This window comes from Syngnathus floridae, chromosome 22, assembly GCF_059516105.1.
Source record: "Syngnathus floridae isolate MCC-2025c chromosome 22, RoL_Sflo_1.0, whole genome shotgun sequence".
Taxonomy (NCBI): domain Eukaryota; kingdom Metazoa; phylum Chordata; class Actinopteri; order Syngnathiformes; family Syngnathidae; genus Syngnathus; species Syngnathus floridae.
This window is the reverse complement of record NC_142434.1, coordinates 2675464-2697761: the sequence shown is the minus strand read 5'-3', so window position 1 is coordinate 2697761 and position 22298 is coordinate 2675464. Positions and strand designations below refer to the sequence as shown.

At 40.4% G+C, this 22298-nt stretch overlaps 3 protein-coding genes across 4 annotated transcripts in view; 2 read left to right on the top strand and 1 right to left on the bottom strand.

The window, feature by feature from the left end:
* The window catches only part of irag2 (inositol 1,4,5-triphosphate receptor associated 2), a 10904-nt gene extending 7752 nt beyond the window's left edge, over positions 1-3152 (top strand). The window contains exons 29-38 of the mRNA XM_088366499.1: positions 40-180; positions 261-395; positions 451-598; positions 658-701; positions 791-859; positions 923-981; positions 1149-1247; positions 1770-1895; positions 2390-2541; positions 2600-3152. Coding sequence (XP_088222625.1) covers positions 40-180; positions 261-395; positions 451-598; positions 658-701; positions 791-859; positions 923-981; positions 1149-1247; positions 1770-1895; positions 2390-2541; positions 2600-2742 — 1116 coding nt within the window. The 3' untranslated portion in view covers positions 2743-3152. The remainder of the gene's footprint in view (positions 1-39; positions 181-260; positions 396-450; positions 599-657; positions 702-790; positions 860-922; positions 982-1148; positions 1248-1769; positions 1896-2389; positions 2542-2599) is intronic.
* Positions 3151-22298, bottom strand: dnai7 (dynein axonemal intermediate chain 7). Of its 2 annotated transcripts, none has more exons than XM_088366517.1 (17): positions 22056-22298; positions 6577-6709; positions 6422-6500; positions 6259-6347; positions 6092-6196; positions 5884-6021; positions 5689-5823; positions 5454-5557; positions 5232-5390; positions 4999-5164; positions 4825-4918; positions 4531-4694; positions 4318-4468; positions 3921-4201; positions 3697-3855; positions 3519-3632; positions 3151-3454 (listed from the first exon to the last, which is right to left on the bottom strand). In XM_088366517.1, exons 4-17 carry the CDS (start codon positions 6271-6273, stop codon positions 3179-3181), a joined length of 2061 nt encoding a protein of 686 aa, XP_088222643.1. In that variant the 5' UTR covers positions 6274-6347; positions 6422-6500; positions 6577-6709; positions 22056-22298; the 3' UTR covers positions 3151-3178. The 2 variants fall into 2 exon arrangements, with proteins under 2 accessions (XP_088222643.1, XP_088222645.1); XM_088366519.1 differs by having other exon boundaries at positions 4834-4918.
* Positions 7175-8443, top strand: lyrm5a (LYR motif containing 5a). The gene is made up of 3 exons (XM_088366534.1): positions 7175-7319; positions 7491-7556; positions 7870-8443. Exons 2-3 carry the CDS (start codon positions 7512-7514, stop codon positions 8080-8082), a joined length of 258 nt encoding a protein of 85 aa, XP_088222660.1. The 5' UTR covers positions 7175-7319; positions 7491-7511; the 3' UTR covers positions 8083-8443.

Genomic DNA, 22298 nt, shown 5'->3' with positions numbered 1-22298 from the left:
CCGGCCGTGAATGTTTAATTTTTGTCTTTTTTTTTTCAGTCCGAGTTCCAGCGTTTGGCTCTTGGCTTCAAGTGCGACATGTTTACATTAGACAAGAGGCTCCGGCTGGAGGAGCGTTCGCGGGATCTGGCTGAGGAGAACGTCCGAAGGGAGGTGTCCAGCTGCCAGGGATTACTGCAGGTCAAAAATTTCGGTGGTGTCCAAACTGCGGCATGAGGGCCATTTGCGGCCCATTTAACACTTCAACTTTTTTTTTCTAGGCTCTGACTCCTTTATGTGAAGATGACAACCAATCAATGGAGATCATCCACAGGCTCCAGAAGAACCTGGATATCCTCATCCAGTCCATGACCAGAGTGTCAAGTCGCTCCGAGATGCTCGGAGCCATCCATCAGGTATGTGTGTCGCGAAAAAGGTTTTTTTTTGTAGTAATCATTGGGGACTTGGCAGGAAAATCGTATCGGTAAGGCGGTGGAAGTGATGATTCAGCACGTGGAGAACTTGCGGCGGGTCTACACCAAGGAGCACGCTGAGCTACTGGAGCTGCGGGAAGCGCTAATGCAGAACGAAAGGTCGTTCGGATCGCACTCCGATAGAGGTCAGCTCCGTGCGTTGCAAACACCCCGGAGTGCTTCACTAACAATTTTTTTTTTCCAGATGAATTCCGCGGCAAGAAACCGACAACATCCCAATACTACAAGGTGCAAACTCACCTAATCGCATCCACATGTGTGTATAAAATTGTGTTGACTTCATTTTGGCCCCGCCCCCCTCGCATGTAACCACCCAGTCATCAAACCGGCGGGTTAGCATAGCAGCAATTCCTCGCTCTGCTGGAGGGAACATGCACTACGACATGGTGAGGATTTATTTTTATATATATTTCTATTTCTATTGTAATTAATGTTCTTGTCATGCCCAGAACAAACTACAAGACGGTACGGAAAGCGAAGCTGAAAGACTCACCAGGAGATCTCCATGGTGAGTGTTCCCGTTAATCTCGATGTGCCTAAAGCTATAATTATGCCACTCTGAGTTTTTACGTAAAGCCATTAGAGTCACTCGAAATGACTTTCCTCGCGCGACAGAGCCGCGGGAGTTCGGGTTGTTTATAACCTTCCCTATATGTTGGTAATGGTGGTTTCCAGGAATGTGGCGGGAAAGAACATGGCGCGCCCCCCACTTAAACGCTTTGTTAGCTCTGGCGCCTGGGTTGACACTGAAGAGTCCTCTGTCATGATGAAGGGGTAAGGAAGGTCTCAGTGTTGTGAAGGGTTGTGTTCTGAGAGTCCAAATTCAAATGAGCTTGGAATCGGAACTGGCATCGACGTCGCCATCTTTTATGTTCCGTGTTGCATGTTTTGTTGTCGAGCAAGATATAATGTTGTTGTCATAGTTTTTAATTATAAGCAAGAATCATTTTTGTGTGTCTGCTAAATGTCTATTAGCAATAGCATTTTCCCGCTATGAGGTTTTTATTTTTGTGCAATTGTTATTCATCGTTTCATCAATTGTTTTTAGCAATAGCATTTTTCCGCTAATTGTTTTTTCCATGTCTATTAGCAATAGCATTTTTCCGCTATAATTAGGTTTTTTTTCTGCAATTAATTTTCATATATTTACAATATATTTACCAAATGCACGACTAATTACTACTAACCGAGATGTTTCTGGTATTTTATAAAAAAAAACGGACCGATTTTTGAGGCGTCACTAAAGCAAAAGCTATTAGTCACTGTTCTTGCCCGATTGGCGCGGCGTGCCCACAGGACGGCGCGCAATAACTCCGACCCCCAGCCAGTCGAGGAGCTGGAAGAAGCCACGCCGGAGAGAAGGAGGTCCAGTCTCAGTGAGCTGGGCAGCAAAATCACCTCGCTCATTCTCCCCCTCAAGACGTTAGTTTACCTCTACGCCAATTCAAAACAATGGAAGAGTTCATCATTTCGGTTCTTAGGTTGGAAATGATGAACGTCTTCCATGTTCTTCTGGGCTTTTGCGTTTTCATTTCTGCTCAGATTTGTGTGCCATCTTGCATGCAACTCAAGTCGTGTCTTCCAAGATCTTCTAACAGTTCTCAAGTCAACCATTTTCTGCTTTCCTCCTTTCACGTCCTTCAGAAGTCAGGATGAACTCTTTGTAATGCTGTAAGTGGACGGCATGCAAATTTATGTGCGTCATTCGCCCACCTGATTCATCATGAAGTGTTTTAAAGCCAAAGCCCGGCGACATTTTCTCTCACTTTTCCCTGTGCTTGATTCTGCTGCCAACATTTCAAGTACTTCCTGATGAGCAATTTTTTGTTTCCATCTTTATCATCAAGCTTCTCGCCTTTCTGCCATCTTTCTCATCCCATCATCTCATTTCCTAAACGCTGCTTCTCCGCATTCAGTCCAAGCTCCTCATCCAGCCCGGTGTCTTCAGACCAAGGTCTTTCCCAATCTCTGGTCCATAGCCTGACATCCACACGAGCGACGGCGGCTGAGGTAGCCCGAGGCAGCAGGGGGCTCTGGCTTTGGTTAGCTATGGTGCTAATCCTCGTAGGTAAGCTTAAACCGTTCGGGCTAATTTAGAAAAATATTTAATGGTGTCACCTCGGTAGGTCTCCTGGCCTTGTTGGCCAATCTGGTGATGCAACCGGCAGTAGACGCTGCCCCAGCGGGCACCGGTGACTCCTGGATGGCCATCCAACAGTTGCTCTGGCCTTACACGGGCCTCCGACACAACGGACAGCCCCCGGTTTAGCCCCCGTACTGCCACTTTTGGACCTTATGTTGATGAGGCCTTCCCCCCCGTGCACTTTGGAAGGGTGGTGACTACACGCGTCAGTACCGGAGCCTTAAATTCCCACGTTGTCCGATTTATGTCGTTAGCGCACGTCTGAACCGTTCAAGGACCGCTTCATGGTAATTCTATGTCCTTGAGATTTTATAACTTTTTAAAACTGATAAACACTGGTAATAAAAACATTGTAAGTGTTTTTAAAAACTATTTATGACTACTTTTGGAGTGTGTGATATGTGAATTTATTTAACTGTGACAGTCTTCACCACCAAAATTATTTTTTGCCTGTTTTGCTGTGGTTGTCATTGTTTTCAACTTTTATATGTTCCCAAAGATGCTTGAAAATTTGAATAAATAAAGTAGCCAATATATATTGAATGTTTTATTCCGCATAATATTAGCAAAACATTAGCGGTCTGGTGGCGCAGAAAAGACTTTGAACGGTGTCCACGAAGATGAAGTGAGCCTCTCGGGTTCGACTGATCCCTTCCGGGCTCATGTTGTCTTGAAGCATGTGGATGAAGGTAGAGTGAAACTCGCTTTCGGGATGGTGGTCGGCGCAGAATTCCTCGCTCGTTTCCGTTATCTCCAACTTCTGGAATCTCTTAGCACCAACCTGGAAGAGATTCCATGAGTCTTCGGGTACCGGCTCTATTCCCTGGTGCTCCGAGACCTGACATGGAAAAAAAAAATTACAAAATTACAGAATTTCTGGAGGTTGTTAATACAATACTCACTTTGACCACAATATATTGTGGACCACATTGGGCATTCCATTTACTCCATGAGAAGGTACAGACTGACGCAAACAAGGACATCTGTTCATAGGCAACGTGTTCCCTACGTGGGTCCTGTAGACAAAAAGTCACAAAGTCTACAATTTGTAAAACCCGATGGAAGATGTTAGATGGCGACCTTGCGGCAGGAAGTGACAAATTTGTCAGTGTGCTCGTTGACAAAGACGTTGATGCCCGCCTTGATCATGGCCTGCTGTAGATCAGGAGCACTCATCCACTTGCCAAAAAGATTGGCGAGGTTCAGCTCTCGGTCTGTTTGCAGCATGCACTGATCCCCCTAGGACAAACAAAACCGAGTCACAAACCTCTCCTATGTTCTTCTCAACGTTCTCCGATGCCCACCTGGATGGTGATGGTGAGGTCAATGAGCGCCCCGTGGATGGTGAAGAGGGCGGAGTCTTTTCCCAGCGGCCGCAGCTCCCAACTCCGGAAGGGAAAGTTGGCGTAGGTCTTCTGCATAAACACGAAGGGGTAGAAGGAGTCCATCTTGAAGGACACCTTTGTCACCGGACCCGTCTCCTCTTGCACCACTTCCTCCTCCTCATCCTCCCCTTCCTCCTCCTCCTCTTGTGCATTCTCTTGACAAGTAAAGTCACTGATTCCGTCCATCCTCCAATACTTGGCTAAGATCAGAGAAGAATACCAATGGCAAGTTAAGGAGGCCTTGCCCGCCCTTGGCCACCCCTTAGAACTGCCCCTGCTGGAACTTAAAAATGAACTATGACCGAGATGTACCTACCTTCTGCATCCCAGCGACCCACTCGAGGGGTTTCTAGGAAGACCACCGTGTCGGGGAGCCTCACAGACACACCGACAAGTGTGGAAGCGGATTCCTCATCTTCTGATTTCTCAGGAATATACTGGAAAACTTTCAACTTGGATTCCGACACCTATAAAGTACAATGGAAGCAATCACCCTGAAATTTTAACTATAGTGAATGTTTTGATCTACCCTTCGGATTTCCCAGCCATTGATGTGAATAGATTGCGGCGGAAGGTAGAACATTTCGTAGTAGAAGACTCCGCCCAGAGGCGTGTACATCCTCAGGTCCACCACCTCGTCGCCTTCGTTGGAAAACACCTCGTCCTCTTCGGGGGGCGGTGGGGTCGGCTCAGCTGGATGGAAGGTGAGAGAACTGTCTAATGGCTTGTCACTGGAGGAGTACCTCAAGGGTATATACTAGGACCCTTTCAATTTGTACTACTGTCCAAAAAGAGGCTAAAAAAAATATTGATATGGACCTACAGGGCTCACCTTCGACGACCTCCACCTGCGTTACAACCTGGCTCTCTCCATCCTCTGTATGGGTACTATCTCTTGACATTTGACTTTCTGAACCCTCCATAAAAAAAAAAAAAAAACATCACTATATTAAATCTAATATGATTGGTTTTAAGGTTTTCTTTGGACTGGCCTAACCTTGGTCTCCTCAGAATATTGGGCCATAGACACTTCCTCTTCTGCTTGTTCCTGCTCCTCTTCAGGTTCCTCCTCCTGCTCCTCCTGCATCTCCTCCTGCATCTCCTTTTCCCCATCGTCTTGCTCCGGTACCTCCTGAGGAACCTCATCGAATACGGTCAGCAACCTGGACACCACATGGGAGGGGATGAATATAAAAATCCCAGATCGTGATGAAGGGGTGTTTGATGGACCTGGGAGGGGCGACGGTTGTTTTCACGTGGGTTATCCTGGATAATGTGGACAAGTGGTCATAGGTAGTGTGAAGAATCCGCACGGCGATATTGCTCATCGCGAGCTGCTTTGTCAACTCGAAACCCATGCCCACCTCCTTGAAGGTCAAACATTTAAACCTAAAATGTCACACAAAGGCATAAATAGATTTGCCCCTCCTTAATGAACTTCAGCTCCACTACCTTGACTTCCTCATGAGGTTGGCCCACACACACAGCTTGGTGTTTTCATCTTTAACCACAGCCTGCATGTTGCCTGTCTCTGTGTCAATGTTGTTGCTGGCCCCCTAAATAGAATAAAAATACACCATTTGGGATCCCCCATGGATCAATATCAAGCCCACTATAATTATTGATGCATTCTAAATATCTGTTTGTTTTTTTAGAATAAGACATTATTTGAGTGGCGAGATTATACCTTGAGAATTTCCATGCTGATGTTGAGAATCTTGGTATAGACTATGTCCTGAAGATGCAAGAGCGTTTCCTGATATTTGGGAATGTACTTCTCATCAGTCACCTCTCTGAGCAGCACCTCCAGCTCTTCGATTAGCTGCAGACACAATAAGAGCTTGAAATAAAGAAGGAACGTGTCGGAAAAAGAGCTACAGACCTGTAAAGCGAGGTTACACTGTTTGAATACGGTCTTTATGTTGCATGTCGGGTCATCTCTCCACAAGCTGATGAACGTGTTGATGTCCTGCTGCACTCCTGGGTCAGGTATGTCACCGCATTGCATGTATTTCTCCCACTTTATGTGTAAAACAGAAAAGGAAGATTTGAATCAGGTTAAAATTTAAAATCCAGCATATAGACTGTACCTTGCACATTTGCGCAGCATCATTTTTATACTTTATCACAGCAAAATAATTCTTTTCCAGAAGGGAGTGAAGCTCTCCCACCTCACGGCCTCTACGTTTGCTGTCCTTTAAGCAAAAAAAAGACATATTTATTTAGGAAAATTTACATAGCTATGTTATTTGGGTACCTTCGCCTCGAGCATATCTAAAATTTCCTGTCTTCTTTGCCTTTCCAATCTTTCCTGTTCTTCACGCTCCGCTTGAATCCGGGCCTCCTCTGGACATTAAAACAATCATGCACACATGGATACTTTTGTGGGATTATTAATAAGTTTAGAAGTATTTCACAACCTTCTTCTCGTAACCTTCGCTGCTCCTCCTCAAGCTTCAGCTTCGCCTTTTGGGCTTTGGTTAGTTTGGGCTTTTTACCCTGGGATACAGGAAAAATAATATTACATAAGTTTATTGTTAAGAAGGACAATAAAGACAAAACTAATTGGGATTACCTTTTTAGGAGGCTTTCATTCGGTCATGGGCCAAAGAATTTTTGAAGAAGGATGTAAAAGAAATATTAGAACGTGCAATACAGAGATGGGTGAAATGTTAAGCAATAAACTCACCATGACGACTCAGTAGGGCCTGTTTTGGAGGAAATAACAGAAAGTTAATTGTTAACTACACAAGTAGCAAGAAAGATTAAAGTCAGAGTCAGGTAATTCACACCAGGCTATAAAATAAAACGCCTTATTTTCAATATATCGTTAGTTGCTTAATTCGACGCTGCCTGGTCTCCATGGCAACCGACGCACTGGACATAACGACACAAAATCTTTTTTTTTTTTTTTGCCATGCGTTGTTATGATCGATATGTCGTCACCGTAAGAGACGGGACTTTTAGTAAATTTTAAGATTTGTTTAAAAGGGTTGTAGGTTTAAATATATCTTCAGAATAAAACGTAAACAATTGAATTCTGTTTTCATAAAAAAATCGTCAATTGACATGTTTAACCTGTATTGTCTATTTGACCACATTTTAGTACAATGATGAAACAATTAGAATATAATCTAACAATTTTAATACAAAAACGGTGCTTGTAAACAAAAAATGTTTACGACAGTGTTTGTTTTGATTTACGACATCAGAAACGATATACGGTAGGCTGCTCGACAGCCTCTACCACAAGGACAAAAAAACTCCTCACCATCATTTAATTTGACTTCATACAGCTATAAAAACCAACACATCGACGTGTGTATTTATCTGGTTGATATTTTTCCAACTGTTTTTTCTCTAGATTAATTTAAAATGCTTGTAATGTGCTATTTAGCTAAAGCTAATCTATTGTCCTCGTCACTTCTCTACTTTCTTCTTATTACAATGTTAATCATGTTTCTGATGGATTTCAAATGTCTCCCTTAGCGGTGTCGCATCTCTTGTCAAATGGCCAACCCACTACGAGGTGAAGTTATTAAGCTTTACAAGAACGTAAGTGAGCTTTTGGCTTCTTTTCTCCAAAGTTTTGCAACCCCCCTCCCCACACACACACACACACTTGTATTTGCTTTATTTCCTATGAAACTAAACCTCTTTTTCTCCTGATTTAATTTGCATGAACTTTCACAGACATAATTACAATTCATTATTTTTATTCCTAAATAATTGGACGTTTTTTTCCCCTGGTAAAAATGTAATTAAATCACTTAAAAATCCACTAGACAAAATTCAATTTAATCTATGATTTTATCCTGTTTATGTTTTGTATGTGGCACTCTGATGTCTTTCCGTTTTCATCCAAAAGCTGCTGTATCTCGGTCGAGACTATCCGGAGGGATCAGCCTTTTTCCGACAGCGCCTTAAGTCGGCCTTCATGAAAAATAAAGATGTGACGGACCCCGAGCACATCAAAAAGCTCGTGGGACGAGGAGAGTATGTCATCAAGGAGCTTGAAGCTCTCTACTTCCTCAAGAAATACAGAGCCATGAAGAAGAGATACTATGACCTGGAAACATAATTGTAAACATTACTGTGAAATCCTTTGCCATGATTAGTAATTTCAGGTATTTTTTACGCAAGGCACTCTTGGGCTCTCGCTCAAAAGGAAACATGTTATTTGATTTTCAAATATTGTTGAAGAAGTGCATGTTAAGTACATAAAGGCCGGTGCAGGCAGTGTGTGAGAATGATGTGGAAGCAATTTTAATTACACAACTATAGTTGTTCATGTATTGCAAGCAGCAAAACATACAGCCATACATTCATTGTAAGTATGATGATCTATGGATTCAAGGGGAATTTGTGACAAATGAATGTAAATATGTGGACTGTCAACCCAATTTGTAAGTACAATAAAATAAATGTGAACAAAACAAAAAGGTCGTAACGGTGATTAATTGGCATTCATATACATATATATACAAAAAAATCGAGGACCCAGAGAATATCAAACGAAACCGGAAGCACTAAGGAGAGCGCTTGGAAACGAAAGCGGAAGTGAGCGACAGTGACTCATCTTTAGCGTTTCACTTTCCCTCGCACACACTTTGATGTGCCTTCCAGTTGTTTTAAGTGAACTGAATCTTTAGAATCAGTTCACTCAAGAACACATTTCTTTCTATAATACAACACCTACACTAGTGTTGGCTCGTGAGTGAACGACGGGTTCAAAAAACAAAACTTTTCAGTGAACGAGAGTGAACGAATCACTTTAGGAAGTGACTTTTTCAGTTCATATGACTTCAACCAGTAGGTGTCGGTAATGCCCATTGAAGCTGGTGCCACCTCGCCATAAAACAAAACGAAGAAGAAAATGACGACACATCTCGTTCACGAACGAGTCGTGAATTGCCTTTCCCGCTCACCAACAAACGAATCTGAGAGTGAACGAATATGTGAATGAGTGATTCGCATTTCCAGTTCATCGCGTGAACGGACCAGTGAGGGAACCAATCCTGACTTTCCCGTTCGCGAACGAGTTAATGGGTCAACTGCCTTCCTTCCCGTGCATCGACGGATCAGTCAGTGAAGGTCTTGCGTCTCCTTGGCGTGAACTATGTAAGTCAGAATGTCGATTTACGATTTGCCAAGGAAAGAAAGACTTCTTTTATGCACGTTTTCCCCAAGCTAACGGCTAACTTGATTGCGTGAAGGGATGCGCCGTTATGCAAAAACAGGGAGATTATGCTTCTCTTTGGGTCATCTTGATTTCGTAACACTTATAGTAGTTTTTAAATAACTTTAACTTTAAATATAATAATAAATATATCTACTGCAATTTCACATTAGATTGCTGGTTTGAAATTTACTTGTAGTATTATTTTAATAAACATTAAAACCTGTCTGGTGTTTTATTCCTTGTTTTTATTTTTTGGGGCATGAAAAGAAAAATCTGACGTTTGGTTAACTGCGTTATATGACAGTATTTTACGTTCTCTTTGGGTAATCTTGATTTTATAAATGAAAGTCCCAATGAGCAGCAGCGGAGCCCCATTTCAACCCCTTACACTGAGTGCCAAGCAGGGAAGAAATGGGTACCATTTTTATAGTCTCCGGTATGACCCGGCCGTGGGTTTGAACCCACAACCTCCCAATCTCAGGGCGGACACTCTCCTCTCCGGCCACTGAGCTGGTAAACAGATGATGGTGTAGTAGTTTTTAAATAACGTGTATGCATCTATACTCCTGAGTATTGTTATCCAATATATCTACTGCAATTTCACATTAGTTTGAAATTTGGTTTGGAATTTACTTGTATTATTATTATTTTAATAAACATTAAAACCTGTTAAAACTTGTCTGGTGTTTTATTCCGTGTTTTTTTTTTGGGGGGGGGGCATGAAAACAAAAATCTGATATTTGGTTAACTGCTTAAGTGGCCTGTGATTAGGTACACAGCACTGCTTCTTTCTAGGTCTCCTCATGTCCAAGGAGTATCGGGCGCAAGCAGCAAGGGTGGGGAATCGTACCCTGGATCTCAGGTGTTCAAGCGCAGCGACGGAGCCACTCGCCAAGCGTGGCGACCTCGGCAGTGCCCCCGCTTTTACTTCGAGTCATTCTTATACGTTCAGTATTACGCTCCGCGCGCGCTGGGTAAGTACAAAACGGAGCAGACGCCAGGTAGCTGTCAGGTCACACTGGCCGACCGGTTAGTGACACGGCCTCATGCCCCGTACAATGCTGGTTCGATCCCAGTGGAGGGAGCTCTCCACCCCACTTTTGTAAGTGTCTGAATACATGCATATAGACTGCATATCTACGCATTGCGATGCAGCGGGTTAGGGTTAGGGTTTTAATTGTCTTTCATTCAATATCAATCCACTATTAAAAGACAGTAGGGTTAGGGTTAGGGTTTTAATTGTCTTTCATTCAATATCAATCCACTATTAAAAGACAGTAGGGTCAGTGTTAGGGTTAGGGTTAGGGTTTTGATTGTCTTTCATTCAATACCAATCCACTATTAAAAGACAGTAGGGTCAGTGTTAGGGTTAGGGTTAGGGTTTTGATTGTCTTTCATTCAATACCAATCCACTATTAAAAGACAGTAGGGTCAGTGTTAGGGTTAGGGTTAGGGTTTTGATTGTCTTTCATTCAATATCAATCCACTATTAAAAGACAGTAGGGTCAGTGTTAGGGTTAGGGTTAGGGTTTTGATTGTCTTTCATTCAAGATCAATCCACTATTAAAAGACAGTAGGGTCAGTGTTAGGGTTAGGGTTAGGGTTTTAATTGTCTTTCATTCAATATCAATCCACTATTAAAAGACAGTAGGGTCAGTGTTAGGGTTAGGGTTTTAATTGTCTTTCATTCAAGATCAATCCACTATTAAAAGACAGTAGGGTCAGTGTTAGGGTTAGGGTTTTAATTGTCTTTCATTCAAGATCAATCCACTATTAAAAGACAGTAGGGTCAGTGTTAGGGTTAGGGTTAGGGTTTTGATTGTCTTTCATTCAATATCAATCCACTATTAAAAGACAGTAGGGTCAGTGTTAGGGTTAGGGTTAGGGTTTTGATTGTCTTTCATTCAATATCAATCCACTATTAAAAGACAGTAGGGTCAGTGTTAGGGTTAGGGTTAGGGTTTTGATTGTCTTTCATTCAATATCAATCCACTATTAAAAGACAGTAGGGTCAGTGTTAGGGTTAGGGTTAGGGTTTTGATTGTCTTTCATTCAATATCAATCCACTATTAAAAGACAGTAGGGTCAGTGTTAGGGTTAGGGTTAGGGTTTTGATTGTCTTTCATTCAAGATCAATCCACTATTAAAAGACAGTAGGGTCAGTGTTAGGGTTAGGGTTAGGGTTTTGATTGTCTTTCATTCAAGATCAATCCACTATTAAAAGACAGTAGGGTCAGTGTTAGGGTTAGGGTTAGGGTTTTGATTGTCTTTCATTCAAGATCAATCCACTATTAAAAGACAGTAGGGTCAGTGTTAGGGTTAGGGTTAGGGTTTTAATTGTCTTTCATTCAATATCAATCCACTATTAAAAGACAGTAGGGTCAGTGTTAGGGTTAGGGTTAGGGTTTTGATTGTCCTTCATTCAATATCAATCCACTATTAAAAGACAGTAGGGTCAGTGTTAGGGTTAGGGTTAGGGTTTTGATTGTCTTTCATTCAAGATCAATCCACTATTAAAAGACAGTAGGGTCAGTGTTAGGGTTAGGGTTAGGGTTTTGATTGTCTTTCATTCAAGATCAATCCACTATTAAAAGACAGTAGGGTCAGTGTTAGGGTTAGGGTTAGGGTTTTGATTGTCTTTCATTCAAGATCAATCCACTATTAAAAGACAGTAGGGTCAGTGTTAGGGTTAGGGTTAGGGTTTTGATTGTCTTTCATTCAAGATCAATCCACTATTAAAAGACAGTAGGGTCAGTGTTAGGGTTAGGGTTAGGGTTTTGATTGTCTTTCATTCAAGATCAATCCACTATTAAAAGACAGTAGGGTCAGTGTTAGGGTTAGGGTTAGGGTTTTGATTGTCTTTCATTCAAGATCAATCCACTATTAAAAGACAGTAGGGTCAGTGTTAGGGTTAGGGTTAGGGTTTTGATTGTCTTTCATTCAAGATCAATCCACTATTAAAAGACAGTAGGGTCAGTGTTAGGGTTAGGGTTTTGATTGTCTTTCATTCAAGATCAATCCACTATTAAAAGACAGTAGGGTCAGTGTTAGGGTTAGGGTTTTGATTGTCTTTCATTCAAGATCAATCCACTATTAAAAGACAGTAGGGTCAGTGTTAGGGTTAGGGTTAGGGTTTTGATTGTCTTTCATTCAAGATCAATCCACTATTAAAAGACAGTAGGGTCAGTGTTAGGGTTAGGGTTAGGGTTTTGATTGTCTTTCATTCAAGATCAATCCACTATTAAAAGACAGTAGGGTCAGTGTTAGGGTTAGGGTTAGGGTTTTAATTGTCTTTCATTCAATATCAATCCACTATTAAAAGACAGTAGGGTCAGTGTTAGGGTTCGGGTTTTGATTGTCTTTCATTCAAGATCAATCCACTATTAAAAGACAGTAGGGTCAGTGTTAGGGTTAGGGTTTTGATTGTCTTTCATTCAAGATCAATCCACTATTAAAAGACAGTAGGGTCAGTGTTAGGGTTAGGGTTAGGGTTTTGATTGTCTTTCATTCAAGATCAATCCACTATTAAAAGACAGTAGGGTCAGTGTTAGGGTTAGGGTTAGGGTTTTGATTGTCTTTCATTCAATACCAATCCACTATTAAAAGACAGTAGGGTCAGTGTTAGGGTTAGGGTTAGGGTTTTGATTGTCTTTCATTCAATACCAATCCACTATTAAAAGACAGTAGGGTCAGTGTTAGGGTTAGGGTTAGGGTTTTGATTGTCTTTCATTCAATATCAATCCACTATTAAAAGACAGTAGGGTCAGTGTTAGGGTTAGGGTTTTGATTGTCTTTCATTCAATATCAATCCACTATTAAAAGACAGTAGGGTCAGTGAAAGACAATCAAAACCCTAACCCTAACCCTAACACTGACCCTACTGTCTTTTAATAGTGGATTGATATTGAATGAGACAATCAAAACCCTAACCCTAACCCTAACACTGACCCTACTGTCTTTTAATAGTGGATTGATATTGAATGAAAGACAATCAAAACCCTAACCCTAACCCTAACACTGACCCTACTGTCTTTTAATAGTGGATTGATATTGAATGAAAGAAATTCAAAACCCTAACCCTAACCCTAACACTGACCCTACTGTCTTTTAATAGTGGATTGATATTGAATGAAAGACAATCAAAACCCTAACCCTAACCCTAACACTGACCCTACTGTCTTTTAATAGTGGATTGATCTTGAATGAAAGACAATTAAAACCCTAACCCTAACACTGACCCTACTGTCTTTTAATAGTGGATTGATCTTGAATGAAAGACAATTAAAACCCTAACCCTAACACTGACCCTACTGTCTTTTAATAGTGGATTGATATTGAATGAAAGACAATTAAAACCCTAACCCTAACCCTAACACTGACCCTACTGTCTTTTAATAGTGGATTGATCTTGAATGAAAGACAATCAAAACCCTAACCCTAACCCTAACACTGACCCTACTGTCTTTTAATAGTGGATTGATCTTGAATGAAAGACAATCAAAACCCTAACCCTAACCCTAACACTGACCCTACTGTCTTTTAATAGTGGATTGATCTTGAATGAAAGACAATCAAAACCCTAACCCTAACACTGACCCTACTGTCTTTTAATAGTGGATTGATCTTGAATGAAAGACAATCAAAACCCTAACCCTAACCCTAACACTGACCCTACTGTCTTTTAATAGTGGATTGATCTTGAATGAAAGACAATCAAAACCCTAACCCTAACCCTAACACTGACCCTACTGTCTTTTAATAGTGGATTGATCTTGAATGAAAGACAATCAAAACCCTAACCCTAACACTGACCCTACTGTCTTTTAATAGTGGATTGATCTTGAATGAAAGACAATCAAAACCCTAACCCTAACACTGACCCTAATGTCTTTTAATAGTGGATTGATCTTGAATGAAAGACAATCAAAACCCTAACCCTAACACTGACCCTACTGTCTTTTAATAGTGGATTGATCTTGAATGAAAGACAATCAAAACCCTAACCCTAACCCTAACACTGACCCTACTGTCTTTTAATAGTGGATTGATCTTGAATGAAAGACAATCAAAACCCTAACCCTAACCCTAACACTGACCCTACTGTCTTTTAATAGTGGATTGATCTTGAATGAAAGACAATCAAAACCCTAACCCTAACCCTAACACTGACCCTACTGTCTTTTAATAGTGGATTGATCTTGAATGAAAGACAATCAAAACCCTAACCCTAACCCTAACACTGACCCTACTGTCTTTTAATAGTGGATTGATCTTGAATGAAAGACAATCAAAACCCTAACCCTAACCCTAACACTGACCCTACTGTCTTTTAATAGTGGATTGATCTTGAATGAAAGACAATCAAAACCCTAACCCTAACCCTAACACTGACCCTACTGTCTTTTAATAGTGGATTGATCTTGAATGAAGGACAATCAAAACCCTAACCCTAACCCTAACACTGACCCTACTGTCTTTTAATAGTGGATTGATATTGAATGAAAGACAATTAAAACCCTAACCCTAACCCTAACACTGACCCTACTGTCTTTTAATAGTGGATTGATCTTGAATGAAAGACAATCAAAACCCTAACCCTAACCCTAACACTGACCCTACTGTCTTTTAATAGTGGATTGATCTTGAATGAAAGACAATCAAAACCCTAACCCTAACCCTAACACTGACCCTACTGTCTTTTAATAGTGGATTGATATTGAATGAAAGACAATCAAAACCCTAACCCTAACCCTAACACTGACCCTACTGTCTTTTAATAGTGGATTGATATTGAATGAAAGACAATCAAAACCCTAACCCTAACCCTAACACTGACCCTACTGTCTTTTAATAGTGGATTGATATTGAATGAAAGACAATCAAAACCCTAACCCTAACCCTAACACTGACCCTACTGTCTTTTAATAGTGGATTGATATTGAATGAAAGACAATCAAAACCCTAACCCTAACCCTAACACTGACCCTACTGTCTTTTAATAGTGGATTGATCTTGAATGAAAGACAATTAAAACCCTAACCCTAACACTGACCCTACTGTCTTTTAATAGTGGATTGATCTTGAATGAAAGACAATTAAAACCCTAACCCTAACACTGACCCTACTGTCTTTTAATAGTGGATTGATATTGAATGAAAGACAATTAAAACCCTAACCCTAACCCTAACACTGACCCTACTGTCTTTTAATAGTGGATTGATCTTGAATGAAAGACAATCAAAACCCTAACCCTAACCCTAACACTGACCCTACTGTCTTTTAATAGTGGATTGATCTTGAATGAAAGACAATCAAAACCCTAACCCTAACCCTAACACTGACCCTACTGTCTTTTAATAGTGGATTGATCTTGAATGAAAGACAATCAAAACCCTAACCCTAACACTGACCCTACTGTCTTTTAATAGTGGATTGATCTTGAATGAAAGACAATCAAAACCCTAACCCTAACCCTAACACTGACCCTACTGTCTTTTAATAGTGGATTGATCTTGAATGAAAGACAATCAAAACCCTAACCCTAACCCTAACACTGACCCTACTGTCTTTTAATAGTGGATTGATCTTGAATGAAAGACAATCAAAACCCTAACCCTAACACTGACCCTACTGTCTTTTAATAGTGGATTGATCTTGAATGAAAGACAATCAAAACCCTAACCCTAACACTGACCCTAATGTCTTTTAATAGTGGATTGATCTTGAATGAAAGACAATCAAAACCCTAACCCTAACACTGACCCTACTGTCTTTTAATAGTGGATTGATCTTGAATGAAAGACAATCAAAACCCTAACCCTAACCCTAACACTGACCCTACTGTCTTTTAATAGTGGATTGATCTTGAATGAAAGACAATCAAAACCCTAACCCTAACCCTAACACTGACCCTACTGTCTTTTAATAGTGGATTGATCTTGAATGAAAGACAATCAAAACCCTAACCCTAACCCTAACACTGACCCTACTGTCTTTTAATAGTGGATTGATCTTGAATGAAAGACAATCAAAACCCTAACCCTAACACTGACCCTACTGTCTTTTAATAGTGGATTGATCTTGAATGAAAGACAATCAAAACCCTAACCCTAACACTGACCCTAATGTCTTTTAATAGTGGATTGATCTTGAATGAAAGACAATCAAAACCCTAACCCTAACACTGACCCTACTGTCTTTTAATAGTGGATTGATATTGAATGAAAGACAATCAAAACCCTAACCCTAACCCTAACACTGACCCTACTGTCTTTTAATAGTGGATTGATCTTGAATGAAAGACAATCAAAACCCTAACCCTAACCCTAACACTGACCCTACTGTCTTTTAATAGTGGATTGATCTTGAATGAAAGACAATCAAAACCCTAACCCTAACCCTAACACTGACCCTACTGTCTTTTAATAGTGGATTGATCTTGAATGAAAGACAATCAAAACCCTAACCCTAACACTGACCCTACTGTCTTTTAATAGTGGATTGATCTTGAATGAAAGACAATCAAAACCCTAACCCTAACACTGACCCTAATGTCTTTTAATAGTGGATTGATCTTGAATGAAAGACAATCAAAACCCTAACCCTAACACTGACCCTACTGTCTTTTAATAGTGGATTGATCTTGAATGAAAGACAATCAAAACCCTAACCCTAACCCTAACACTGACCCTACTGTCTTTTAATAGTGGATTGATCTTGAATGAAAGACAATCAAAACCCTAACCCTAACCCTAACACTGACCCTACTGTCTTTTAATAGTGGATTGATCTTGAATGAAAGACAATCAAAACCCTAACCCTAACCCTAACACTGACCCTACTGTCTTTTAATAGTGGATTGATCTTGAATGAAAGACAATCAAAACCCTAACCCTAACCCTAACACTGACCCTACTGTCTTTTAATAGTGGATTGATCTTGAATGAAAGACAATCAAAACCCTAACCCTAACCCTAACACTGACCCTACTGTCTTTTAATAGTGGATTGATATTGAATGAAGGACAATCAAAACCCTAACCCTAACCCTAACACTGACCCTACTGTCTTTTAATAGTGGATTGATATTGAATGAAAGACAATTAAAACCCTAACCCTAACCCTAACACTGACCCTACTGTCTTTTAATAGTGGATTGATCTTGAATGAAAGACAATCAAAACCCTAACCCTAACCCTAACACTGACCCTACTGTCTTTTAATAGTGGATTGATCTTGAATGAAAGACAATCAAAACCCTAACCCTAACCCTAACACTGACCCTACTGTCTTTTAATAGTGGATTGATATTGAATGAAAGACAATCAAAACCCTAACCCTAACCCTAACACTGACCCTACTGTCTTTTAATAGTGGATTGATATTGAATGAAAGACAATCAAAACCCTAACCCTAACCCTAACACTGACCCTACTGTCTTTTAATAGTGGATTGATATTGAATGAAAGACAATCAAAACCCTAACCCTAACCCTAACACTGACCCTACTGTCTTTTAATAGTGGATTGATCTTGAATGAAAGACAATCAAAACCCTAACCCTAACCCTAACACTGACCCTACTGTCTTTTAATAGTGGATTGATCTTGAATGAAAGACAATCAAAACCCTAACCCTAACCCTAACACTGACCCTACTGTCTTTTAATAGTGGATTGATCTTGAATGAAAGACAATCAAAACCCTAACCCTAACACTGACCCTACTGTCTTTTAATAGTGGATTGATCTTGAATGAAAGACAATCAAAACCCTAACCCTAACCCTAACACTGACCCTACTGTCTTTTAATAGTGGATTGATCTTGAATGAAAGACAATCAAAACCCTAACCCTAACCCTAACACTGACCCTACTGTCTTTTAATAGTGGATTGATCTTGAATGAAAGACAATCAAAACCCTAACCCTAACACTGACCCTACTGTCTTTTAATAGTGGATTGATCTTGAATGAAAGACAATCAAAACCCTAACCCTAACACTGACCCTAATGTCTTTTAATAGTGGATTGATCTTGAATGAAAGACAATCAAAACCCTAACCCTAACCCTAACACTGACCCTACTGTCTTTTAATAGTGGATTGATCTTGAATGAAAGACAATCAAAACCCTAACCCTAACCCTAACACTGACCCTACTGTCTTTTAATAGTGGATTGATCTTGAATGAAAGAAAATCAAAACCCTAACCCTAACCCTAACACTGACCCTACTGTCTTTTAATAGTGGATTGATATTGAATGAAAGACAATTAAAACCCTAACCCTAACCCTAACACTGACCCTACTGTCTTTTAATAGTGGATTGATCTTGAATGAAAGACAATCAAAACCCTAACCCTAACCCTAACACTGACCCTACTGTCTTTTAATGGTGGATTGATATTGAATGAAAGACAATTAAAACCCTAACCCTAACACTGACCCTACTGTCTTTTAATGGTGGATTGATATTGAATGAAAGACAATTAAAACCCTAACCCTAACACTGACCCTACTGTCTTTTAATGGTGGATTGATATTGAATGAAAGACAATTAAAACCCTAACCCTAACACTGACCCTACTGTCTTTTAATGGTGGATTGATATTGAATGAAAGACAATTAAAACCCTAACCCTAACACTGACCCTACTGTCTTTTAATGGTGGATTGATATTGAATGAAAGACAATTAAAACCCTAACCCTAACACTGACCCTACTGTCTTTTAATGGTGGATTGATATTGAATGAAAGACAATTAAAACCCTAACCCTAACCCTAACACTGACCCTACTGTCTTTTAATGGTGGATTGATATTGAATGAAAGACAATTAAAACCCTAACCCTAACCCTAACACTGACCCTACTGTCTTTTAATGGTGGATTGATATTGAATGAAAGACAATTAAAACCCTAACACTGACCCTACTGTCTTTTAATGGTGGATTGATATTGAATGAAAGACAATTAAAACCCTAACCCTAACCCTAACACTGACCCTACTGTCTTTTAATAGTGGATTGATATTGAATGAAAGACAATTAAAACCCTAACCCTAACCCTAACACTGACCCTACTGTCTTTTAATGGTGGATTGATATTGAATGAAAGACAATTAAAACCCTAACCCTAACCCTAACACTGACCCTACTGTCTTTTAATGGTGGATTGATATTGAATGAAAGACAATTAAAACCCTAACCCTAACCCTAACACTGACCCTACTGTCTTTTAATGGTGGATTGATATTGAATGAAAGACAATTAAAACCCTAACCCTAACACTGACCCTACTGTCTTTTAATGGTGGATTGATATTGAATGAAAGACAATTAAAACCCTAACCCTAACACTGACCCTACTGTCTTTTAATGGTGGATTGATATTGAATGAAAGACAATTAAAACCCTAACCCTAACACTGACCCTACTGTCTTTTAATGGTGGATTGATATTGAATGAAAGACAATTAAAACCCTAACCCTAACACTGACCCTACTGTCTTTTAATGGTGGATTGATATTGAATGAAAGACAATTAAAACCCTAACCCTAACCCTAACACTGACCCTACTGTCTTTTAATGGTGGATTGATATTGAATGAAAGACAATTAAAACCCTAACCCTAACCCTAACACTGACCCTACTGTCTTTTAATGGTGGATTGATATTGAATGAAAGACAATTAAAACCCTAACACTGACCCTACTGTCTTTTAATGGTGGATTGATATTGAATGAAAGACAATTAAAACCCTAACCCTAACCCTAACACTGACCCTACTGTCTTTTAATAGTGGATTGATATTGAATGAAAGACAATTAAAACCCTAACCCTAACCCTAACACTGACCCTACTGTCTTTTAATAGTGGATTGATATTGAATGAAAGACAATTAAAACCCTAACCCTAACCCTACTGTCTTTTAATAGTGGATTGATATTGAATGAAAGACAATTAAAAACCTAACCCTAACCCGCTGCATCGCAATGCGTAGATATGCAGTCTATATGCATGTATTCAGACACTTACAAAAGTGGGGTGGAGAGCTCCCTCCACTGGGATCGAACCAGCATTGTACGGGGCATGAGGCCGTGTCACTAACCGGTCGGCCAGTGTGACCTGACAGCTGCCTGGCGTCTGCTCCGTTTTGTACTTACCCAGCGCGCGCGGAGCGCAATACTGAACGTATAAGAATGACTCGAAGTAAAAGCGGGGGCACTGCCGAGGTCGCCACGCTTGGCGGGTGGCTCCGTCGCTGCGCTTGAACACCTGAGATCCAGGGTACGATTCCCCACCCTTGCTGCTTGCGCCCAATACTCCCAGCGCCGCCAGCGCCCCCCGTGCCGCCCGCACTCCCTGCAGCGATTGATAAGTGAAATAGTAACTTTTTAGGACTTTACAATTTTTTTTTTTTTTTTACCTTTTGTAATTTACTATTCTAGGCTGTTCTAAAACACCATCTGGTATGCTTGATACACATTAGAGGTGTAAAAAAAAACAAAAAAACATTCCGTCATTTACTTCATGTGGTGTACCGGCACAAAGGTTTGCAGTGCTGAGGACATGAGGAGACCTAGAAAGAAGCAGTGCTGTGTACCTAATCACAGGCCACTTAAGCAGTTAACCAAATATCAGATTTTTGTTTTCATGCCCCCCCCCCCCCAAAAAAAAAAACACGGAATAAAACACCAGACAAGTTTTAACAGGTTTTAATGTTTATTAAAATAATAATAATACAAGTAAATTCCAAACCAAATTTCAAACTAATGTGAAATTGCAGTAGATATATTGGATAACAATACTCAGGAGTATAGATGCATACACGTTATTTAAAAACTACTACACCATCATCTGTTTACCAGCTCAGTGGCCGGAGAGGAGAGTGTCCGCCCTGAGATTGGGAGGTTGGGGGTTCAAACCCCCGGCCGGGTCATACCGGAGACTATAAAAATGGTACCCATTTCTTCCCTGCTTGGCACTCAGTGTAAGGGGTTGAAATGGGGCTCCGCTGCTGCTCATTGGGACTTTCATTTATAAAATCAAGATTACCCAAAGAGAACGTAAAATACTGTCATATAAAGCAGTTAACCAAACGTCAGATTTTTCTTTCCATGCCCCAAAAAATAAAAACAAGGAATAAAACACCAGACAGGTTTTAATGTTTATTAAAATAATACTACAAGTAAATTTCAAACCAGCAATCTAATGTGAAATTGCAGTAGATAAATTGGATAACAATATTTAGGCGTATGTATGCATACACGTTATTTAAAAACTACTATAAGTGTTAGGAAATCAAGATGACCCAAAGAGAAGCATAATCTCCTCGTTTTAGCATAACGGCGCATCCCTTCACGCAATCAAGTTAGCCGTTAGCTTGGAGAAAACGTGCACAAAAGAAGTCTTTCTTTCCTTGGCAAATCGTAAATCGACATTCTGACTTACATAGTTCACGCCAGGGAGACGCAAGACCTTCACTGACTGATCCGTCGATGCACGGGAAGGAAGGCGGTTGACCCATTAACTCGTTCGCGAACGGGAAAGTCAGGATTAGTAACTTCACTGATCCGTTCACGCGATGAACTGGAAATGCGAATCACTCACTCACATATTCGTTCACTCACAGTTTCGTTCGTTGGAGAGCGGGAAATGAAATTTACGACTCGTTCGTGAACGGGAAGTGACGTCTTTTTCTTCTTCGTTTTGTTTTACGGCGAGGTGGCACCAGCTTTAATGCGCATTACCGACACTTACTGGTTGAAGTCATATGAACGAAAAAAGAACGAATCACTTTAGGAAGTTATTCATTCACTCTTGTTCACTAAAAAGACTGAATTTGGGTAGAGGTAGGTGGCAGGAAAAGTGGCACTTACGTTTTTGAAGTTTTCAGTGTTGAGGTGAGCCTTAGTTACCCCTTAGTCACTGCCGTGGACACGAGTGTTCGGCCGAGTGGTTAACGTCTTTACCTCTGACACACTTGCACTATGGTTCGAGACCAGACCTTACTTCCGGGCTATACTTTGTCAATTTTCTCTCACTTCTGTATAAAGTTTGTAACTCTTATTATTTTTTTCCTTTTCCTTGTTATATACTGCTTCATGATTCGTTGCGGTCTC

What these genes read in the sequence shown, in the direction of transcription:
- lyrm5a (XM_088366534.1), top strand. Translation starts at nt 7,512, where the DNA reads ATGGCCAACCCACTACGAGGTGAAGTTATTAAGCTTTACAAGAAC. An exon ending in TTATTAAGCTTTACAAGAAC is followed by an intron (nt 7,557 to 7,869) that starts GTAAGTGAGCTT and finishes TTCATCCAAAAG; the next exon opens with CTGCTGTATCTCGGTCGAGA.
- dnai7 (XM_088366517.1), bottom strand. An exon ending in ATGCTGCGCAAATGTGCAAG is followed by an intron (nt 6,022 to 6,091) that starts GTACAGTCTATA and finishes TTACACATAAAG; the next exon opens with TGGGAGAAATACATGCAATG. An exon ending in ACAACCGTCGCCCCTCCCAG is followed by an intron (nt 5,165 to 5,231) that starts GTCCATCAAACA and finishes TGTGGTGTCCAG; the next exon opens with GTTGCTGACCGTATTCGATG.